General features: G+C 37.0%; 1 protein-coding gene across 1 annotated transcript; it reads left to right on the top strand.

The window, feature by feature from the left end:
- Positions 1-16020: 16020 nt before the first annotated feature.
- On the top strand, positions 16021-18166 carry LOC149246680 (uncharacterized). Its single transcript, XM_089455736.1, has 2 exons — positions 16021-16304; positions 17640-18166. The coding sequence occupies exon 2, from the start codon at positions 17733-17735 to the stop codon at positions 18027-18029; it is 297 nt and encodes a 98-aa protein (XP_089311862.1). The 5' UTR covers positions 16021-16304; positions 17640-17732; the 3' UTR covers positions 18030-18166.
- The last annotated feature ends 1200 nt before the right edge of the window (positions 18167-19366 follow it).

Raw genomic sequence — 19366 nt, forward strand, 5'->3', positions numbered from 1 at the left:
GGACTGTTTTCTTTCCAAAGGCTTTCTCTCTTTCAGCAAACTTTTTCACAAGAGTGTCAAAGGTTATATCTTTAAGATTTCCATTTGCTTGTAAAGACTCAAGATAATTAGAGTAGGTAGGATAGAGTGCTTTGAGAAAGGCAATAAGAGAGATATCCAGCTCAACCTTAGTGGATTTAATATCATGCATTATAGACTTTATTTCAGATGCAAGAGCAAGAGGATCATTATTTTTTAGTTCAAGAGTGAAGAGTTTAATCATAAGCTGAACAACTTCAAGTGCAGAATGTGTATCATAGAGTTCTTTCAGCTTTTGTAAAGCTTCAAAGGCAGTGGAATAGGATGAAATATGACGACTTACTTCCTCATTTACAGATGCTGCGATCAATGCATAGGCTTTGCTGTTCTTGTTTTCCCAAATGACAAGTTCTTTATCTGATGTAGGCTGCATAGGGTCTTTGTCTTCTTCTCCGATACACACTCCTTTCCACAGCTCATTGTAGATGAGGGTGTGTTTTACCATCCGAGACCATTCTGAATAGTTTTCCTTGCCAGTGAGAACTATTCCTACCATAGAAATGATTGAATGCATTCTGTAAAAAAATATCTCTGCCAAAAAAATCCTTATGCCATAGCCTTATGCATTCTGTAAAAAAAAATATCTCTGGCAAAAAAAATCCTTATGCCATAGCCTTATGCATTTTATTTTCTTCTAACATTCATCATTTCTTATATCACCATTTCTTATATCACTGCCACAATATTATGTTTTGAAAAAAATAATGCGCTCAAGGGATCTCTTCAACATATATCATTTTAATATATATCAATGCAAAAACTGTTAAGAAAACAGCGTAATATATAAAACTCCACTCCAAGTATAAGCATGATATTGCATACTATAATATGAGTCAGATACAATAACTTGTTCCGCTGCTTGGTTACCTCAAGAATCCTTATGCATCACTTCGTGCAAGAGCTGCAGAGATTAAGTATCACCCAGGCTTTCGACTCTAGGCTGCCGGTTCTGTTACCTTAGTGAAAATATATTAATGTCAAACCTTTACCGCTCCCAATGGCCGCATCTTTGTTGCGCATGAAGGCATCACTTTATTCTCAGAAGCAAGTCTCTCCACCCGCTCCAGCGGCGAAATCGAGCCGGATTGGCCCCCCTGCCGGCATGTGTAGGGACGTTCTGCGTGGAGGCACCACTGTAGTCCCTTCGACCTTCGAAAACCCTTCGACCTTTTTTGTTTTCTGTTTGTCCAGAATGGCTCTCTTTTGGTCCAGAATCGCAGTTATTTTCGGCAAGGATATGGAGCTACAGGTCGAAAGTCGGAATGGATTTAGCAGAAAAAGAAAGCCACTGCCAACTCCTTATCCGATCAAATTAATAAGAAATGTTTTGAATGATCTTGTCGAGGGTTTTGAGCGACCGAGAGGGCGAAGGAACGGAGCGTTCAAACAAAAGAGAGAAGACTGAAGATGACAGCAAGCGGATCTTGGATTTCATGTTACCAGGGTTCAACGCTTCCGAGCTCCATATTGTAAATCATATGTGCCGCTGGTGGCTTCGAGGCAACTGCTGCAGATATTTGCGCAGGCGTTAGAGCAGTTTAGAGCTTGAGCTTTAGTGAATAGCATATGGGTATCGAAGACCTGGAATGAAGGAATGATCAGTCGTTCAAAGGAAATCTGCTCAAGCACATGGCAGACGGAAACCAGTGAGCCAAACGGGCAAATGAGTGAGCATGCGGATGTTATGGTATCTACGCAGCTGGATAGAGGCGTTGGACGGTTACATGCATCTCTGGGCAGCGACAGAGACAGAGTAGCCAAATCGTTTCAGACATACGCGTTGGAATATTGACAGATATATCAGGTCAGAGGCAGTGCAGAGAGGGGCAGCGAATTCAGGCAAACAATTATACAAAAAAAATGCGCAGTCTCTCAGAGAAAACGGATGCGCAGTCTCTCAGGACAGAGGTTTCATGAGGCAGCAGAAACCTGGCAGAGGAGTTACAGCTATTTCTGGGACCTGTGCTCTGATACCATGTCAGGCCAGGGTAACTCCAGGTTGAGCGGGAGAAAAGAACTGATGATCTTATTCATTAACTAACTCATGTTTATATACAAAAATAAAACGGATCAGTTCATCTTCTAGATGACTGTCCAGTTCACCCATCCGTTTCGGATTAGGTGTCAACAAGAACCGATCTAATCTGGATGCTATTTGATTCCTTCCCCCTCTCCTGTTATTCCATGTATAGACTCCGTTGATAGTTTGTAAATCTACCAGCCTCAGACCATCTATCATGTCATTGAACATTTCCATATATTGATCTGTTTTCCTTATACCTCCCTTTTTCTCTTCTAGAGACCAGATTAAATTGAAATCTCCTCCTACAATCCATGCTGTCTTCGGATGTAATCTTCGAGTTGCTTGCATATTTTTAATGAAGTTTTCTCTGTCTCCCGGAGTATGAGGACCATAAACCCCTGAAATAATAACCCTTTCCTTCGTCCCCGCTATTCTTCCTGTGCCTGTAAGGATTCTGGTCATGCTGGTCCAACTCTCAAAAATTATCTCGTTTGGGTTCCACAATATTGCAATGCCTCCCGCTGATCCGATTGCATCTTGTCCCATGACTTCGTATTGGAGTTTGCTGTTTTTGATTATTCCTTCCATCTGCTGCATGGTGATCTTTGTCTCTTGGAGGATCATAATACTTGGTCTGTCTTTTCTAAGTTTCTCTTTCATATATCTCTGCTTACCCTTACTATTCAGACCCCTAATATTCCAACTGATAATAATCATTTTAAACTTTTGGAGGAGTGGAAAAATACCTCTGACAAAGGTATCACTTTACCTGAGTTTATCAATACTTCGCCAACTGTTTGGATCGTTTCATTCATCGTTTTCCTCCCTCTTTTCCTGCTGCTTTTGCCAGCACCGCCAATTCCCATCTGACCTCTTTCCTGTTCTCCTGATGTGATATCCTGTTTATCCATATTCTCCCCTTTTTTGTCTTTGTATTTTTGAAATGCCTCCTTATATAATTGTTTTTGACTATCTGGTATGAATCTTTCATCCAAGTTTTTCCATTCCTGAATTAGTTGTCTCATAATCCTTTCTTCCTCTGCCTCGTTTTCCTTCTGGCTTTCCGTCTCCATTTGGGTTTGGTTAGTTAGTATTTCTATCTTTTCATCAGCTTCCTCTTCATTCATTACTCTTGCTCCTGTGTCTTTCTCTCTGGTTTCTTTGACTATTTCCATGGGTTCATTCTCTGGATCTTCTTCCTCTTCCACTTTGTCCTCACCCTCTTCACTATTTTCCTGGAGGATTTTGAACTTGTTCTGACTTTCGATACTCAGTGATTTCGCTTGTGTCTGTGTTTTTAGACCTTCTTTACCAGCTTTCTTCTTTCTGGTAACCTGTTGGAAACCCTTGTCTGACTCCTCAGTTCTCTCTGCTTCCCTTTGCTGTTCTTCCTTTTTCCTTATGTATTCTTCCTCCTTGTTTAATGGGCATTGTCTGTATAGGTGTCCATACTCATGGCATCTTCTCCATCTGAAGGGGATATGCTCATAATCTAATGGCTGTTGCCATACTTCATCATGATATTCTAGTTCTATGTATTCCGGCAGAGGTTCGACTATATTCATGTATATACATAATCTTGCATATGATGTATACTTGCCTTTTTTCGTTGCTTCCGCTACCTTGACAAAGGCACCAATCATGTTGCCTATCCCCTCCATAATCTCAGGATCCCAAAATTCCACTGGTAATCCAAACAGTCTGACCCAGATGGGGGCTTCCAGCATCTTTTCGTTATCAGGGTTATATCTTTCTTCCCAGTACTTCATGAATAGTCCTGCATTGTTCATGAAATATGGCCCTTCCTCGAAAACCCTTTCTTTATCCCCCAGATTCGCAAATATGGCTGTAAAAAACTCTTTTGCTCCTAGTGTCAGCTCAATGTGCCCTTTTGGCCTCCATCTTTGGTAAATCCACCTATGTAGTTCTTTTTCAGTAGGCCAATACCTTACGAAGTTGCAGATCAGTGCATGATCTTTCATGTAGTTGTTGTATTCCTCCAGCTTGTTGTTGGGTATTACGTATCTAGGTTTTTTCTGAGCCCTTGGTGAGCACTTTCCTCCGGTCTTCATTTGCCACAAATTGCCCATCACTGGTGCTTCTTTATTATTCTCCCTGGCATCGTTCTGGTTGCCGCTGCCGCTTGCCTCTCCTGCAACGATATTCTTATAGGAGGGGATCTCTCCCCTCCCTTGCCGATTTTCCATTTTTGCCCTCAGCACAAACTGACTTATGAGCTTCCGCTCCTGTGCTAGGGTTTCTTACTATCCCTTTCCCTCCAACCCCGGCTTCTCCTGCTCGTTTCCCCTACGCGCGTTTCTTCCAGCCCTCCCTGCTATTTCGCCTGCAAACCCTAGCCCGCCGATTGCAGCCGACTCTCCTGCTCCTTCATCGCCTCCCGGTCCAAGAATCTTCAAAATGTGGCCATCTGTGGTCGAATGATTTCATAACTTAAGCCTTCAGACCTGGCAATAATAATCATAAAGCATACATGTATCAAACCCAATTGGGCTATCAAGTATTATTGATTGATAAAGACACCAAATCTCTGTAAACTTCAAAGAGCTGTTGAAATAGTTCCCTATTAAGCAGATGTGAAATCACTACACATCAGAACTTGAAGTCCCTAGATTTATTAATGAAGTCTTCTTGTACGACTAATAAATTTATCTGAGCTCAGATATAGCTAGATTCCATGACGTCAGAATTAAGAGGGCATAGATATGCTTCATCTAGGTCATTAAGGGAATTGCTTCATCTAGGTCATTATCCATATCTAACACAAACAAAGATTGATTTCAAAGTGGTGTTTTCCAAGAATGTATATGAATAATGAAAAATGCACCTGTTTAAAGCTACTATGGCTTTGTTTAATTTAACATTCCATGTAAACTGATAAAATAAACTAACAGTTGTTTATTCAAAGAAACTCAGTTAACGAGATTAATATGTTTCCAGAGGCACAAATATGACAATTATCGATAGTACATAACACAAACTTAACCTGAAAATGTGTACTATAATTAAGTGAGGATTTATTGTAAGCATGCTACATGGGTTAGATTTTGTTTAGCAAAGCAATCAACACCCTTTTCTTTGATTTTTGGTAGACTACTCCCTTTGGCCTGAAAGCCAACCCCTATTACATTGAAAATGATCAACTTTACAGAGAAATAAAGCTACTAGCTTTAAGGAATGAAATCCTAACAATAAACTAAAATAAAACAATCTCTGGCATGTTACAGGAAATCTGGAAATGGAATGCTTCAAATCTGCATTAGATCCACAGTTGATTGCTGACCCAATGCCTTGAAATCTGATATATACTCCACAGTTGCTGATTCTTCTCCATAAAATCTGAGACATGAAGCTGTTCCCTGAAAATCTGTTAGATATCCTTTAAACAACGCAAATTTTGCCACCTATCTGTTGTCACACAACACCTTTTTCTTTTACCAGGAGGAGTATTCTCCCTTGAGGAAGAGTAACTCAAATTAAATCTTGAGCATTTTGCTTGTTTAAAGCATCAGGTGGTTTTGAAACATGAACTACAAAATGAGTGCCCAAAGGAGCAGATTCAAAATACATAGAGGCGCCACTGGTTTGTGTGTCTAGCTTTCGACGGCTCCCCTCTGGCTCACATAGCTTCGCTTTTCACTTAATACATTCCAAAACACCGTTGGTTCATCCGCAGACTTTATCAAATCCTTTGACAGTCTATTACCCACTACAACACTGTTTGTTCCTCTGAAGATTCATTTGCAGATTTCAAGAATCTGTTCACTTCCATTCCTGCCCTTCCAGAGATGTAGTGTATAGATACAAAAGGAAGTTACAAATTTACAACATACACTTTTTAAGCTTGAAATGAAGCCATAGAAAATGGATGCACCGTTAGAATTATTATTCAAAATTTCTCATTTTGTGACCAAATCACTCTCTTTGTTTAATGCTTTAGAAAATCAAATAACCGTATTCTATTACCGTGCCACAACTAAATGATATACAGACAAAATCAATAAGAGCCATGCTAAATATGAGCTATAACTCATTCATATAGTTGAATTACCAATGTCAAGCCATTCATAGGCAAATATAAAAGAGATCAATGCTGGTCCATAAGGCAAAGTAGAAAAGAAAAGAAAAGGTACCTTAGATCACTAATTCACTCACTGAATGCTAAAAAGGACTAAAACAAGTATATAAGCAATGGGTGAAACTGTACACAGAATTGAACATCTTCATTTAATCTCAATCTAGTTCTCACATTTAGGTTTGTAAAATATGTGAACATGTCTTTGATCAACCAGAGTTTGTTGATGGAGAGGCAAATCACTTCAGCAATTTCATAAAGGTGACTTAGACACTATAACCTTGATATGAGATTCAATCAATATTTAACAAAATATATTTTCTATATTTCCCAATCATTTGTGTCATGAGATGATATAAAACTATGATGATGTCAACATTGTAGTATGTTACTATGCCAAGAAATTTGAGGCTGGAGGCCTATAACCCTCCTCAATGTCTCCCACAAGGTTATTACAAACATTTTAAGAAAATGATTCAAGTCGCAAGCTTCCAAAATCATAAGAAAGAATATTATCTCCTTGCAGAGCATCAAATTGGCCAGGGAGATGAGTAAGAAGGCTCACTTCCTTGAATTTGATCTTGACAAGTCATATAATATAATTAAGTGAGGATTTATTGTAAGCATGCTACATGGGTTAGATTTTGTTTAGCAAAGCAATCAACACCCTTTTCTTTGATTTTTGGTAGACTACTCCCTTTGGCCCGAAAGCCAACCCCTATTACATTGAAAATGATCAACTTTACAGAGAAATAAAGCTACTAGCTTTAAGGAATGAAATCCTAACAATAAACTAAAAATAAAACAATCTCTGGCATGTTACAGGAAATCTGGAAATGATGAAATGGAATGCTTCCAATCTGAATTAGATCCACAGTTGATTGCTGACCCAATGCTTTGAAATCTGATATATACTCCACAGTTGCAAGAGACCACAATATCTAAAAATTCCAAATTTCAATGGCATTCTTTTTATTTGTGGGTTTCTTATTTAGTTTTCTTCTGCTGTGTATTTAGCTTTTATCATCACTGCCATAAGCAGTTTTCAGAACTTGGATTTGCTTTGCTACTTTGTCTCATGATGCTGCCTTCCTTGTGTGATTTAATTTATAAAGTTTTTCCATGCATTTTTCCACAATTTGTTCTTCTAGAATTAGGAGTGTAAGATTCTGTCCCACTACAATTTTCCCCTGTTGATGAGCAGCATAATTATAATTGCTCAATCTAGCCGACTCTGAACAAAGAGCAGCTAAGTCACCTGACACGGGGATTCGGGACACGTAGGATTCGGGATTCGTGGTGTCGGATTCGGGACACGCTGACCCCCGGAACAGGACACGTTATATATTATTTTATTAAAAAAAAAAAAAAATATATCTATATATATATATATATATATATATATATATATTTATAATATATTTAAATATATATATATATATATATATATATATATATATATATATATACATTAAAAATTAGATATTAGCATATTTCTTATACAAATTTTAATTTATATTGATTTCTCAACAATCTGAAGCTTCTTCAGGTAATGTATGTTGGTTTATCTAGATTTGTGTGCAAGCAAAATCTTGCTTAGCGTGCATGTCTGATGTCCTTCATATATTTCTGTATGGAACATGAGGGTGCCAAATTTGTTAACCATTAATCACATAATTTCAATATAAAAGTTGCCAATATTTATTGAGTTGCAGATGGGTGCCTGAAATTTTTTCTACCGAGACTCATTTATGGTTTAATCTAGTCAATTGGCAGAAGTTATTGCTTTGACCCACTTACCCAAAGTTTTGTATCTGTTCAAATTCATTAACTTCTAGTTAATTGGCAGAAGTTATTGTTTTGCCCTGCTTACTCAAAGGATAGTATCTGCTCAGATTCTTTAACTTCTGATATGCATTTTTATCTGTTGTCCCGCATGTTATCTTCTTATTGATATTTGATTTCAATCCATCCACTACAGATTCTCATGGAAACTGTTTTTGATGGCCTGCTTCAATGCCCGAATTCTGTTAGTTTCAACTTGCTGATTATCTTGCATCCTTTGTAGCATTATCCTATCTCTATGGTCTCTTCCTTTTAGCTCCTGTAATGACTGATATGGGCCAGACATATCCATCAAAATCTGTTCAGGATGCATTGTCACATTTCCCTTTGTTTCTCTTTAGCATTTGCTTTACTTTCATATTTCCTACCTCAACCATTTACCTGTTTTATGTTTCATGCTTTTTTTTCATGGGCTGTTTGCAAGGTTGTTATACATTGATGTCTGCTCGTCCTAATCTTCACCAACTTGGTATATAATTATATATATATATACCAGTAACTTAGTAAGAGATTAATCGTGGGCTTGCCGGCTTGGTGGTATTCATGCTGGCGGCTGTACACAACTGAAAACGAAAACAGTGAATTGCAAACTAACCTGCAATGCGGTCCTCCTCGCTGCAACTCGTGAATCGGGTTTGCCAAATCGCTGTTTCAGTGTTTCCTTTGCAATTGCGGTCAAATGGGAGACACAACAGCGCTTTTTAACCTAGCAGCAGCCCGAAAAACTAACCAGAAACCAGGACTCGTTCTCAAATTTCGTGACACGTTTTCCTTTTTTCGAACACGCCCTGGACACGACGTGCCCCAAGATGACACGACGAATCCGTGCAGAGTGACACGTGTCAGGACAAAATCGTGTCTGATTCGTCCGATTCGGGATTCGTCCAGGGTTTTGGACGAATCCGGTTTCATAGAAGAGCAGCATTATCATTTTTCATTCTTGTCGGCAAATATCACAAGGCTTTTCAATGCCTTAGTTACATGACTTGGACTTTGGAATGACTTGACAAAGGCAAAGAGTAAGAGGCTCTAGAAAATTTCAGGGAAAACACCACATATGACTCCAGTTATAAAAAGACAAAATAATACTAGTCTTATATATCAAAATGATAAACGTGGTCAAACTCGTTGAGTAATTCTGTCAAGCTTGATCAAATTCATGGAGTCCTGGTCAGAGTCTCCAAGCCTAGGTCAATTTTTCTCAGTGTTGGCAAGTAATGAAAAGAAGATAGATAAGGTTCACACTTCTTTCCCTAATGCTAGCAAGAGACCACAATATCTAAAAATTCCAAATTTCAATGGCATTCTTTTTATTTGTGGGTTTCTTATTTAGTTTTCTTCTGCTGTGTATTTAGCTTTTATCATCACTGCCATAAGCAGTTTTCAGAACTTGGATTTGCTTTGCTACTTTGTCTCATGATGCTGCCTTCCTTGTGTGATTTAATTTATAAAGTTTTTCCATGCATTTTTCCACAATTTGTTCTTCTAGAATCAGGAGTGTAAGATTCTGTCCCACTACAATTTTCCCCTGTTGATGAGCAGCATAATTATAATTGCTCAATCTGGCCGACTCTGAACAAAGAGTAGCATTATCATTTTTCATTCTTGTCGGCAAATATCACAAGGATTTTCAATGCCTTAGTTACATGACTTGGACTTTGGAATGACTTGACAAAGGCAAAGAGTAAGAGGCTCTAGAAAATTTCAGGGAAAACACCACATATGACTCCAGTTATAAAAAGACAAAATAATACTAGTCTTATCTATCAAAATGATAAACGTGGTCAAACTCGTTGAGTAATTCTGTCAAGCTTGATCAAATTCATGGAGTCCTGGTCAGAGTCTCCAAGCCTAGGTCAAATTTTCTCAGTGTTGGCAAGTTTGATCAGGTTTAACCAAGTTTGGAGCAGACTCAGGTTTATACCACTGTCTTGATCTATCTTTATTCTTGGCTTTTACCTTTTCTATTGTTTTCCATCAGCGAGAATTTTTTGTAAGACCAATTTGGACTGAACTGTTGCATCAATTGAAATGGTGACATGCATAGCTTTCATAAGAACACTGATGCATGAGTTATGACATTTCCAGTTAAATTTTTATTTGTTATTATCTCTATACATCAATGGTAGCCATATCAATGTGGAATGAAATCCTCAATGAAGGAATATGCCACTGGGATTCATTAACCTTCTTGCATTTAAGAGGGCATCATAAAAACAACCACCACAGGCAAGGGGAGTCCACATGACACTCGGGCAATGTTCCACCAAGACTCTGGTAAATGTAGTAGGACTTTTATTGTAATTTATCTTGAATATGTATATGTAGGGCTTAAATCGATGAACAATTATTTTTTAGGGTGGATACATTGGAGATCCATAGTTGGTTTGACGTTAGACTTAGACATAGTGCAGATGTTGAGTGCTGCCATACACATGCTTATGTGTATTTTCATTTTTCCTTGAAACAGAACTGATTGAATTTCTAGGTTTTCATACATGGTGTCATTATACCAAGGTATCCTTTTTTGGCCTCTAAATCAGACCTTGTATGCTTGAGGTATATTTCAAATTGCAGAATCTATAACCTTCTTCTAATAATCCAGAATTTTTACCCTCTTTGAATAATCAGGTCGTACGTTAATTTACTTCTAATTAAAAGCAGATGTCTATGACAAAACCCTTGTGTTGATGGAATCAATGTAATTGATTGTGCCATGAATCATGACTAATAGTAATGGGAAATAGATAATCGACAACTGATATTTGACAAAACTCAGGGATATAAGTTGGAGGATCTGTTTTGAAAATTACTTTTTACTTTTAGTTGATCAAAGCTTTTGTTAGGTTCTTTTGCATTTCAATGAATGAAATGCACAAGTCTAGGTGCACACACTTGAACACACACATCATGTTGTGCTCTTGTTATTATGTCACGGCTCATAATGCTTCTAATTTTTTTACTTTAACAAACTGAAAATCCTGCATTGCTAACAAAGTTAAATGCCCAACATACTATTGACTTTGAGCTGTTATAGTTGATCTCCACTTTATTTCACTTTATATTTCCTTCTATCTTCTATTTTTTCCTGGTAGGGGAAAATTGGAAATGCTTCCCTGCATTAACATGGGCATAGTACACTGTCAATGGCCCTAATAGACGCACTCTGAGTAAAACTGAAGATGAAAGTTGAGTCTGAAACCATGGACAACACCATGATTTCTTATGTAAAGGAGACAAATGTGTTGGTTGGTATGGACATATTTTTTATTTGTGTACTTTATAAAACTACATACTTGTATTTATGTAAGCATTGAAGGTTATAGAGTATGGACAGGATGTAACCTTTGCTCACTATTTTTCTGAAGGCATATGAGGTTGGTTGTGCTTGTGTGATGCATTACCCTTCTGGTTACTTGCTTATGGTGGCCAGCAACTCTTTTCTATGTTCAGGTCTAGTTTCAAGACTTCACTGATTTGAGTGCTATGAAAACCAAGGCCAGTTCTCGACAATGGAGCACCCCACTCATCAAAACAGTTCTAAGCATATCCAGTTCTGTTTCTAGTGGTTCAATTTGTTGGCTTTGAGATGCCAAGACAATGCTCTGTACATGAATGGCTACAACCAGCCTCTGTAGGTGATGTCCACTAGCAACAAATCTACAACCTAGTCAATGCCCCTGGATTCCTTGCATGTGTTCAAGCCCAGTGGGAACAATGCACCAGTTTAAACAATTTCCGAGTTGGGAAACAAGGCATGAAGGTGAGAATGTTCACATTCTGAATTGAGGGACCCAATGATCATCAATATTCAAAGTCGGTTACCTCCTGTTGTCGCACAAATTGTCACGACAACGCTCAAATCGGGGGCTGTCACTCTGATCCCCGATCTCTCCGTTTAAGCCTGTCTCCCGCGGCTAAGGGGGGTAGACCCTGTAGGGAAGGACGACCAACTGTGAACCAGTTGGGTTGGGAGACACGAAAGGAAACCAACACTAAATAGATTTTATTAGATTAACAGACCAGTGCCTTAAAAGATTGATATTTAAACGATTACTTGTTAGATGATATAGAATTATAGACCATGAACAACAATCATTTGTCATCAAATAACTCGAAACAACGCAAGATTATCTGCTAAAACCGCAAAGATCTTGAAATGACCAAATCTCAATAACGATACCCAGCAATTAATGAAATAACAATGCAATTATAAATCATGAATCATTAACCAGATAGCATATGTAGCTAATCTTTAAGATGATCATTCATGTACAGATAAACATTCATTCCGCATCGATAAATTTGAATTCTCAGCATGATAATTTCCTGAAAATAGATGGATTTGGCAAAAGAGAAAATTTTCCAATTTTTTTTTTTTTTTAAAATAAATTTAAAAGAAATCCTAACTATACCAAAACCTAAAAAAAAGAAATTTAAACTATATATATATATTATTTCTAAATTAAAATCTAAATCAAAACCAAAAACTAAACTAAATCAGAAAAATAAAATCCTAAATGACAACCTTTTCTTTTTATTTTTATGTTATATTTAAATAAAAAAAATCCTTAAAATAAAACTAAAATCTAAAGTTAACCTACGTCTGACCCTTTTTATTTTTTATGAATTTAAAATCTAAATGATAAAGTTTAAAACCTAAATCTAAAGCATTAAAATATAATCTAATCAAAACATAATGTATTTCGATTTTGACTTACAATACGATTTGCATGAGTAAACTAAGTCAAAGACGAAAAATACACAGTCGACAGCGGAGGTTATGAAATCGATTTGATACTTACCGATAATACGCAGTAGATTCAAGCAATTACCTGGCCGGATGGTGAGGACGACAGAGGGATTGCAGTCATTGAGGATTTCTGGCTGGAAGGAATCGATTTGAAGCTGGGTTTCGCTGAAAGATTTATTCGTGTGAAGGTTAACCTGTCTGCGGATCGGATATTCTCGACGGCGGCGCGTTTATCCTGCGTCTGATCTTTATCATTTTTAAGTCTATCTGGATCACCTTCAATTAACCATCTTTCAATTGAACCAATGACCTCCTCATAATAAGATGGAACTTGTTGCGACAAATGAGAAGGCTCCTGATCTGTTGATGTCCCCTGGTTTCTCTCATCCTTTGACCATTGTTGAAACTTTTGAACCTGTATTTTAATGGCATCCATGTGACTAGAGTGTTCAACCTTTATAGCACTGATTTGCCTGGCATGGTCTTCTTCCATATCTTTTATTACTTTATCGTTCTTTTCCTTTATGTCCATCAAGCAATGCTGCATGGAGTTTATTTCTTCTTTGTGATTTGCTTGCATGGTGGCCAACTGATTATTATGATCAAACGTCATGATAGTCATTTCTTCATCCATAATTAATAACTTGTTTTGCATAGAATTAATTTCCCTATCATGATCCGCTTTCATGGTCGCCATATTTTCCTCTAAGTTTGACATTTTGCTTTGCATGAATCTAAATTCTGTTTCATGATTAGTCTTCATGGCCTCAATTTCTTTAGCATGCTGATTTTGCATAATCTCTATCTCCCTATTACGTTTTTCAAGGTGTGTGCATAAAGTTTTCACATCATTGACATAATTATTTTGATTGCTCTCCATATTTTTCACCAGCATCATTAGTTCTTGTATAATTTGCTTCTGATCTTCCTTTTCGTTGTCACTTATCCCTGCTTTTCCATTATCATGAATTTGATCTGCAATAGTACAGGTGGATGACACATTCTGATATGAAGAATCGTCTTGGAATCTTTCACCGACAGCTGGACCTTTTATCAAATTACCTTCATTCTGTTGCACAATTTTAGGGGTAGAAGGCAAGCTGTTTGGATTATCATATCTATCTTTAAAAGCATTGACAATGTCTTGTAAAGAAGTGAAAGAATCCTTAGGAAAATTATTAAACCAATTCAAGGCATCACCCTCTAAAGAAAAGACAAAAAGACGCATTTTGATATCTTCATGATTAAACTGAGGGGGTCTACAATATATGATCACTATACGAGCCAACAAGCCTAGATGCCTTTTAACAGCGATTGAATCACCACTCGAGAATATAGGTAATTTAGAAATGGCCTCCTCCGGAAAATCATGGAGACGGTCAGTAAAATGACATGGTTTAAATGAATAACCCATGATGGATAATAAGGGATCAGATGGATGATAGAAATAGATCTCTGCTCAAGAAAATCAAGAGATGAAAGAAGTGGAGTCGCCACTTGAACAATGAATCTGATTCTAGGATCCAAAAAGTAACCCCAAGCAGATATGAGGAAAGCTTTTTGTCTGAAAAAAATGAGAAAATGGAGTCGCCACCCAAACAAGAAACAAACCGAAGAGATGCTACTGATATGGCGAAAAATAAGGCAATAAAATATCCAAATGATAACCCCAAAGTTTGAATCTGCCAGCTCAAAATGAGAGATGAGAAAGATGAGAAAATGAATGTCGATAAAACTCCAGGAACAGAAAAACTCTGTCCCCGGCAACGCGCCAAAAATGTTGTCGCACAAATTGTCACGACAACGCTCAGATCGGGGGCTGTCACTCTGATCCCCTATCTCTCCGTTTAAGCCTGTCTCCCGCGGCTAAGGGGGGTAGACCCTGTAGGGAAGGACGACCAACTGTGAACCAGTTGGGTTGGGAGACACGAAAGGAAACCAACACTAAATAGATTTTATTAGATTAACAGACCAGTGCCTTAAAAGATTGATATTTAAACGATTACTTGTTAGATGATATAGAACTATAGACCATGAACAGCAATCATTTGTCATCAAATAACTCGAAACAACGCAAGATTATCTGCTAAAACCGCAAAGATCTTGAAATGACCAAATCTCAATAACGATACCCAGCAATTAAGGAAATAACAACGCAATTATAAATCATGAATCATTAACCAGATACCATATGCAACTAATCTTTAAGATGATCATTCATGTACAGATAAACATTCATTCCGCATCGATAAATTTGAATTCTTAGCATGATAATTTCCTGAAAATAGATGGATTTGGCAAAAGAGAAAATTTTCCAATTTTTTTTTTTTAAATAAATTTAAAAGAAATCCTAACTAGACCAAAACTTAAAAAAAAAAAATTTAAACTATATATATAAATATTATTTCTAAATTAAAATCTAAATCAAAACCAAAAACTAAACTAAATCAGAAAAATAAAATCCTAAATGAAAACCTTTTCTTTTTATTTTTATGTTATATTTAAATAAAAAAAATCCTTAAAATAAAACTAAAATCTAAAGTTAACCTACGTCTGAAATCTCTCCTGGGAGGTTCTTCAAAGAAAAGGTTGGCAGGGTCCGGGTCGATGTCAAATGTGCCTCAACGATGCTGAATCCAATCTACACATGTTCTTCCAATGTGGCGCAACATCTTCAATCTGGTATGAACTGTCCTTAAATTATGGTTTTACTCACCGGGTTTTTCCTTCTGTTCAGGATGGTTTCAGGTGGTGGAGCACGCAACGCCCCCCCTGGCGTTCTCTTTTCGTTATTACTTGCTGGTTCCTTTGGAAGTGGAGGAATGATCACATCTTCCAGAATTCCTGTCTGCCCCTTGACTCCATCTTGTTCAGAATTTCGGGCTATATGCCTCTTGTGGATTAATATCTGTCCTGGCAACATATGTTTCCTTCTCATGTGGAATTTTGTTGTATCCAGATTTGTTTTTATCTTGCTTTTGTGGGATATCTCCCCTGGAGATCTTGTGGAGCTATGCGCTCAATATTTTGATCTTTCTTAGTCATCCATGCTATGATCCTATGACAATATCTGATTTCTGAATATCTGCGCCTAATGGCATTTTGACCTCTTATGTATCTAGACTTTCATATTCTCTTAATATAAATCATGAAGTTTTTTCTTTCTGAAAAAATAAAAACCTAAATCTAAAGCATTAAAATATAATCTAATTAAAACATAACGTATTTCGATTTTGACTTACAATACGATTTGCATGAGTAAACTAAGTCAAAGACGAAAAATGCACAGTCGACAGCGGAGGTTATGAAATCGATTTGATACTTACCGATAATACGCAGTAGATTCAAGCAATTACCTGGCCGGATGGTGAGGACGACAGACGGATTGCAGTCATTGAGGATTTCTGGCTGGAAGGAATCGATTTGAAGCTGGGTTTCGCTGAAAGATTTATTCGTGTGAAGGTTAACCTGTCTGCGGATCGGATACTCTCGACGGCGGCCCGTTTGTTTTGGTAAAATTTCCAATTCCAAGTGATTTCGAAGTGATCGTGAATTATGATTTGAAAATCAATTGATAAAGAGATTTTTTTTATTGAAGCTTGGCCTCTAGCCCTAACAAATGTACTTTGTAAGAAGTCGAATCTCCAACAATGTGTTTTATGAGTCATTAATGTGTGACATAAACAGTTCTGTATTCTCAGCTTGGATCTCTCGCCAAAATCTGCAAAACAACTCCGTAGGGCAGAAATTAAGAGTCTTTCACAGCAGGGATTAAAAATTCCTTTACAGACAGGCAATGGGAGTTGGAATAACCTCCAAACCAAAAATCCCCTTCTTTTTATTTCTCAATGTCCATGATAAAAACAAAAGAATTCTGTGATTATATGATAAATTCTCCTATTTTGAGCAAATACTGTTGAAACAGACTCCACAACTGTACCTAAATTTCTCAACTAAAACTATTAACTATCCACCACTGGACCATAAACATAAAATTTATTAGACATGACTAATTTAAAACATTTCCCAGCGATGTCATAACAAGCGTACAACTCTATAAAACTTGAAAATGACCTCACTTCATCTGAAATCTGTGTACGTAACGGGCAGTGCATGAAGCTGCCTACTGTTCCTAGGAAAATCTGCATAGTGGTCCAAAATGTTTATCAAAGTCATTGAGTCATATTGGTCATATAAGCTTTCAATGTGGGCCATTTAGCGTCAAAGCAAGTCAAGTGCTGCCCTCTCGTGTTTATTGAAGGCTAATAGATTTCCAGATAGGTATATATGTTTATCACATTAATTGAGAATGTAAATGGGGTTGGATGCAATGTGGTTAATTTTGATTTGCAGCATGATTTCAATTTCTAAATTTCAGAAAAAAAAAAGGAAAAATTTCTTTGTTCTTTTGTATTTGAAGTTTTGGAAAATAAAAATTAATTCTCTTATAGTTGAGATTTTGGGTGGCATTGATTGTTATGGAGAGAATGGTAAATGGTATAAAATCCAATGTCCTCAGATGCATATATGGATGTTATGAAATATATTTTTCAGATTTTCGTTCCTATACATTTATTTGTAGTTCTTAGTGGGTAGTTAGGAAAAGTTTGCCAGGACTAGTTGGGTTAGCCATTAAGGTTAGTTTTTATATCTTGACTATTCAATTAGATAGCTGAGTCTACATACGTGCTCTTAAAATTGTGAAAGCTAAAGAGTTAGTGGTAAATGAGCAATAATTCCCAATTTCTTTAACAATGACGAGAAAATTTTAGCCAACTGGAAAAGGGCTTCAGTTACCAATTAATTTTCTACTACTAATTCTGTTTTTTTTTTCCAATGCTCAACAGAGAAAGAAGCTTAGTAGTAAGGAGAAATTGCAGTTTCACACTTGGACTTTGGTTGTATTTCTCAATTACAGTAAAGTATTGAAGGTATAGAAGATGTCTTTGAGGCAGTTCTTTGGCTTGTCTAATGGGGAGCTGATGAGGCCAGATGCAAAGCCCTGCTCAGCCATGATGAGACAGACGGCTAGCATCTTCTGCATTGGGGGAGCTTTAGCATTTTGGACTCTCTCTAGGGTACACTACGGTCCACGCATAACATTTCCCAGAGCTGTCAGGTGGGGCTTATGTGGAGCAGTCACTTGTAGCAGTAGCACAGCTTTACTTGTTCGTCTCTTTTCAACTGAATGTGAGCCACAAAATATAGCTGCATACGACAAACCTACTTCTCCATGATGTTGCCAAGTATTAAATTTTGTTCAAAATATTTGATGTCTTGAAATAAATAGGTTGGGTTGAGTATCCCTTTTAACCACATCTGCCATTTCTATCTCCATAATTCTAATGCTTGTACCATGTTACAACTTACATCATTGGCATAGTTTTAAGTTTTTGCATTGTTCATGTCACGACGTAGAGACCTTTTCGGTTAAAGGAATGTGAAAGCTACGAGCCCTTTAATTTGTTGGTAGGTTAAATGATTCTACATTTATTTTTAAGTAAATTGGAATAGTTAACCAGGTTAATAAGTTATTGTTTGGAATGTGATTTTCTCTCTCTGGCTGTTGGCTTGAACTAGTTAACCAGGATAATAGGTCTTTGTATGTCTATAATTTTATGTTTTAAAGTAGGTATAATACTCCTTGTTTGGCCACAAATTATTCAAGTTGGAAAAATTAAATCATCTTATTTTGGATTTTGAGTTTTCTCTGGCTGGAAAAATACAGATTTCAATTAATCTTCTTCAATTGCACAGTTCATCAGTACAGAGAAGAACAGGGAAAAGTACTGAGCAAAAATGTATTTCAGATACAAATGTAAACAGATTTTTCGTGTAATATAAGTTGTATCACTGGAACATATGACAACAAAATTTGAATTCTTTTGACAACTTTTTATTTCACTTTGCATTGTGGATTAATTATTTTCCTTTTCTTAATGTTCTCCAATTTTATGTCATTATAACAAGAAACCATATTACGAAAGGTGTGCCAAAAGTGAAAACAGATGCCAATCGGTGACTCATTGGCATAGGACCAAAACCGCTTAGTCTGATTATCAAATCCTTGTAAGCTGCATAGAATTTGACACTAGAAATACAAGAAACAAATCACCGTGAGATTTCCCCTAATAAAACATTGCACTGAGAACCATGCAGGGTAAAGGTTGGTTCTTAGAGTTGAACAGAACAAGCACCAATTGTTTGAGATTGATTTGAACTAGGAGCCATGATAACCCTACAGATTCACTACAAAACACACCCCTTAAAGAATGAACACAATCCTCAAATAATCTGAGTTGCATGCAACTTGACAGCAATATCAATAAGAATGAAGATTATCCAATTGAGAGATGAAGATCAAACTTACCATGACTGTCATTTGTAGAATTTCCACGAAATTCTGATCTGCTGTTATGAATAATCTGAAAATAATTTTTCTTTTCACACGGACACAAAATTTCTCTACCAAATAGCAGCGAAATAGAACAGAAATAATTTCACAAAAGCAACACAAAAACAACACAGTTTTTCCAGGGAACCCAACAGGGAAAAGCCTTGCTTGCTTCAGAAT

This window comes from Pinus tabuliformis, chromosome 7, assembly GCF_031772625.1.
Source record: "Pinus tabuliformis cultivar Carrire ecotype Pingquan chromosome 7, CPIR1, whole genome shotgun sequence".
Taxonomy (NCBI): Eukaryota; Viridiplantae; Streptophyta; class Pinopsida; order Pinales; family Pinaceae; genus Pinus; species Pinus tabuliformis.

Bases quoted from the DNA above. Each gene is read 5' to 3' on its own strand.
- LOC149246680 (XM_089455736.1), top strand. From the start codon at position 17,733: ATGTCTTTGAGGCAGTTCTTTGGCTTGTCTAATGGGGAGCTGATGAGG.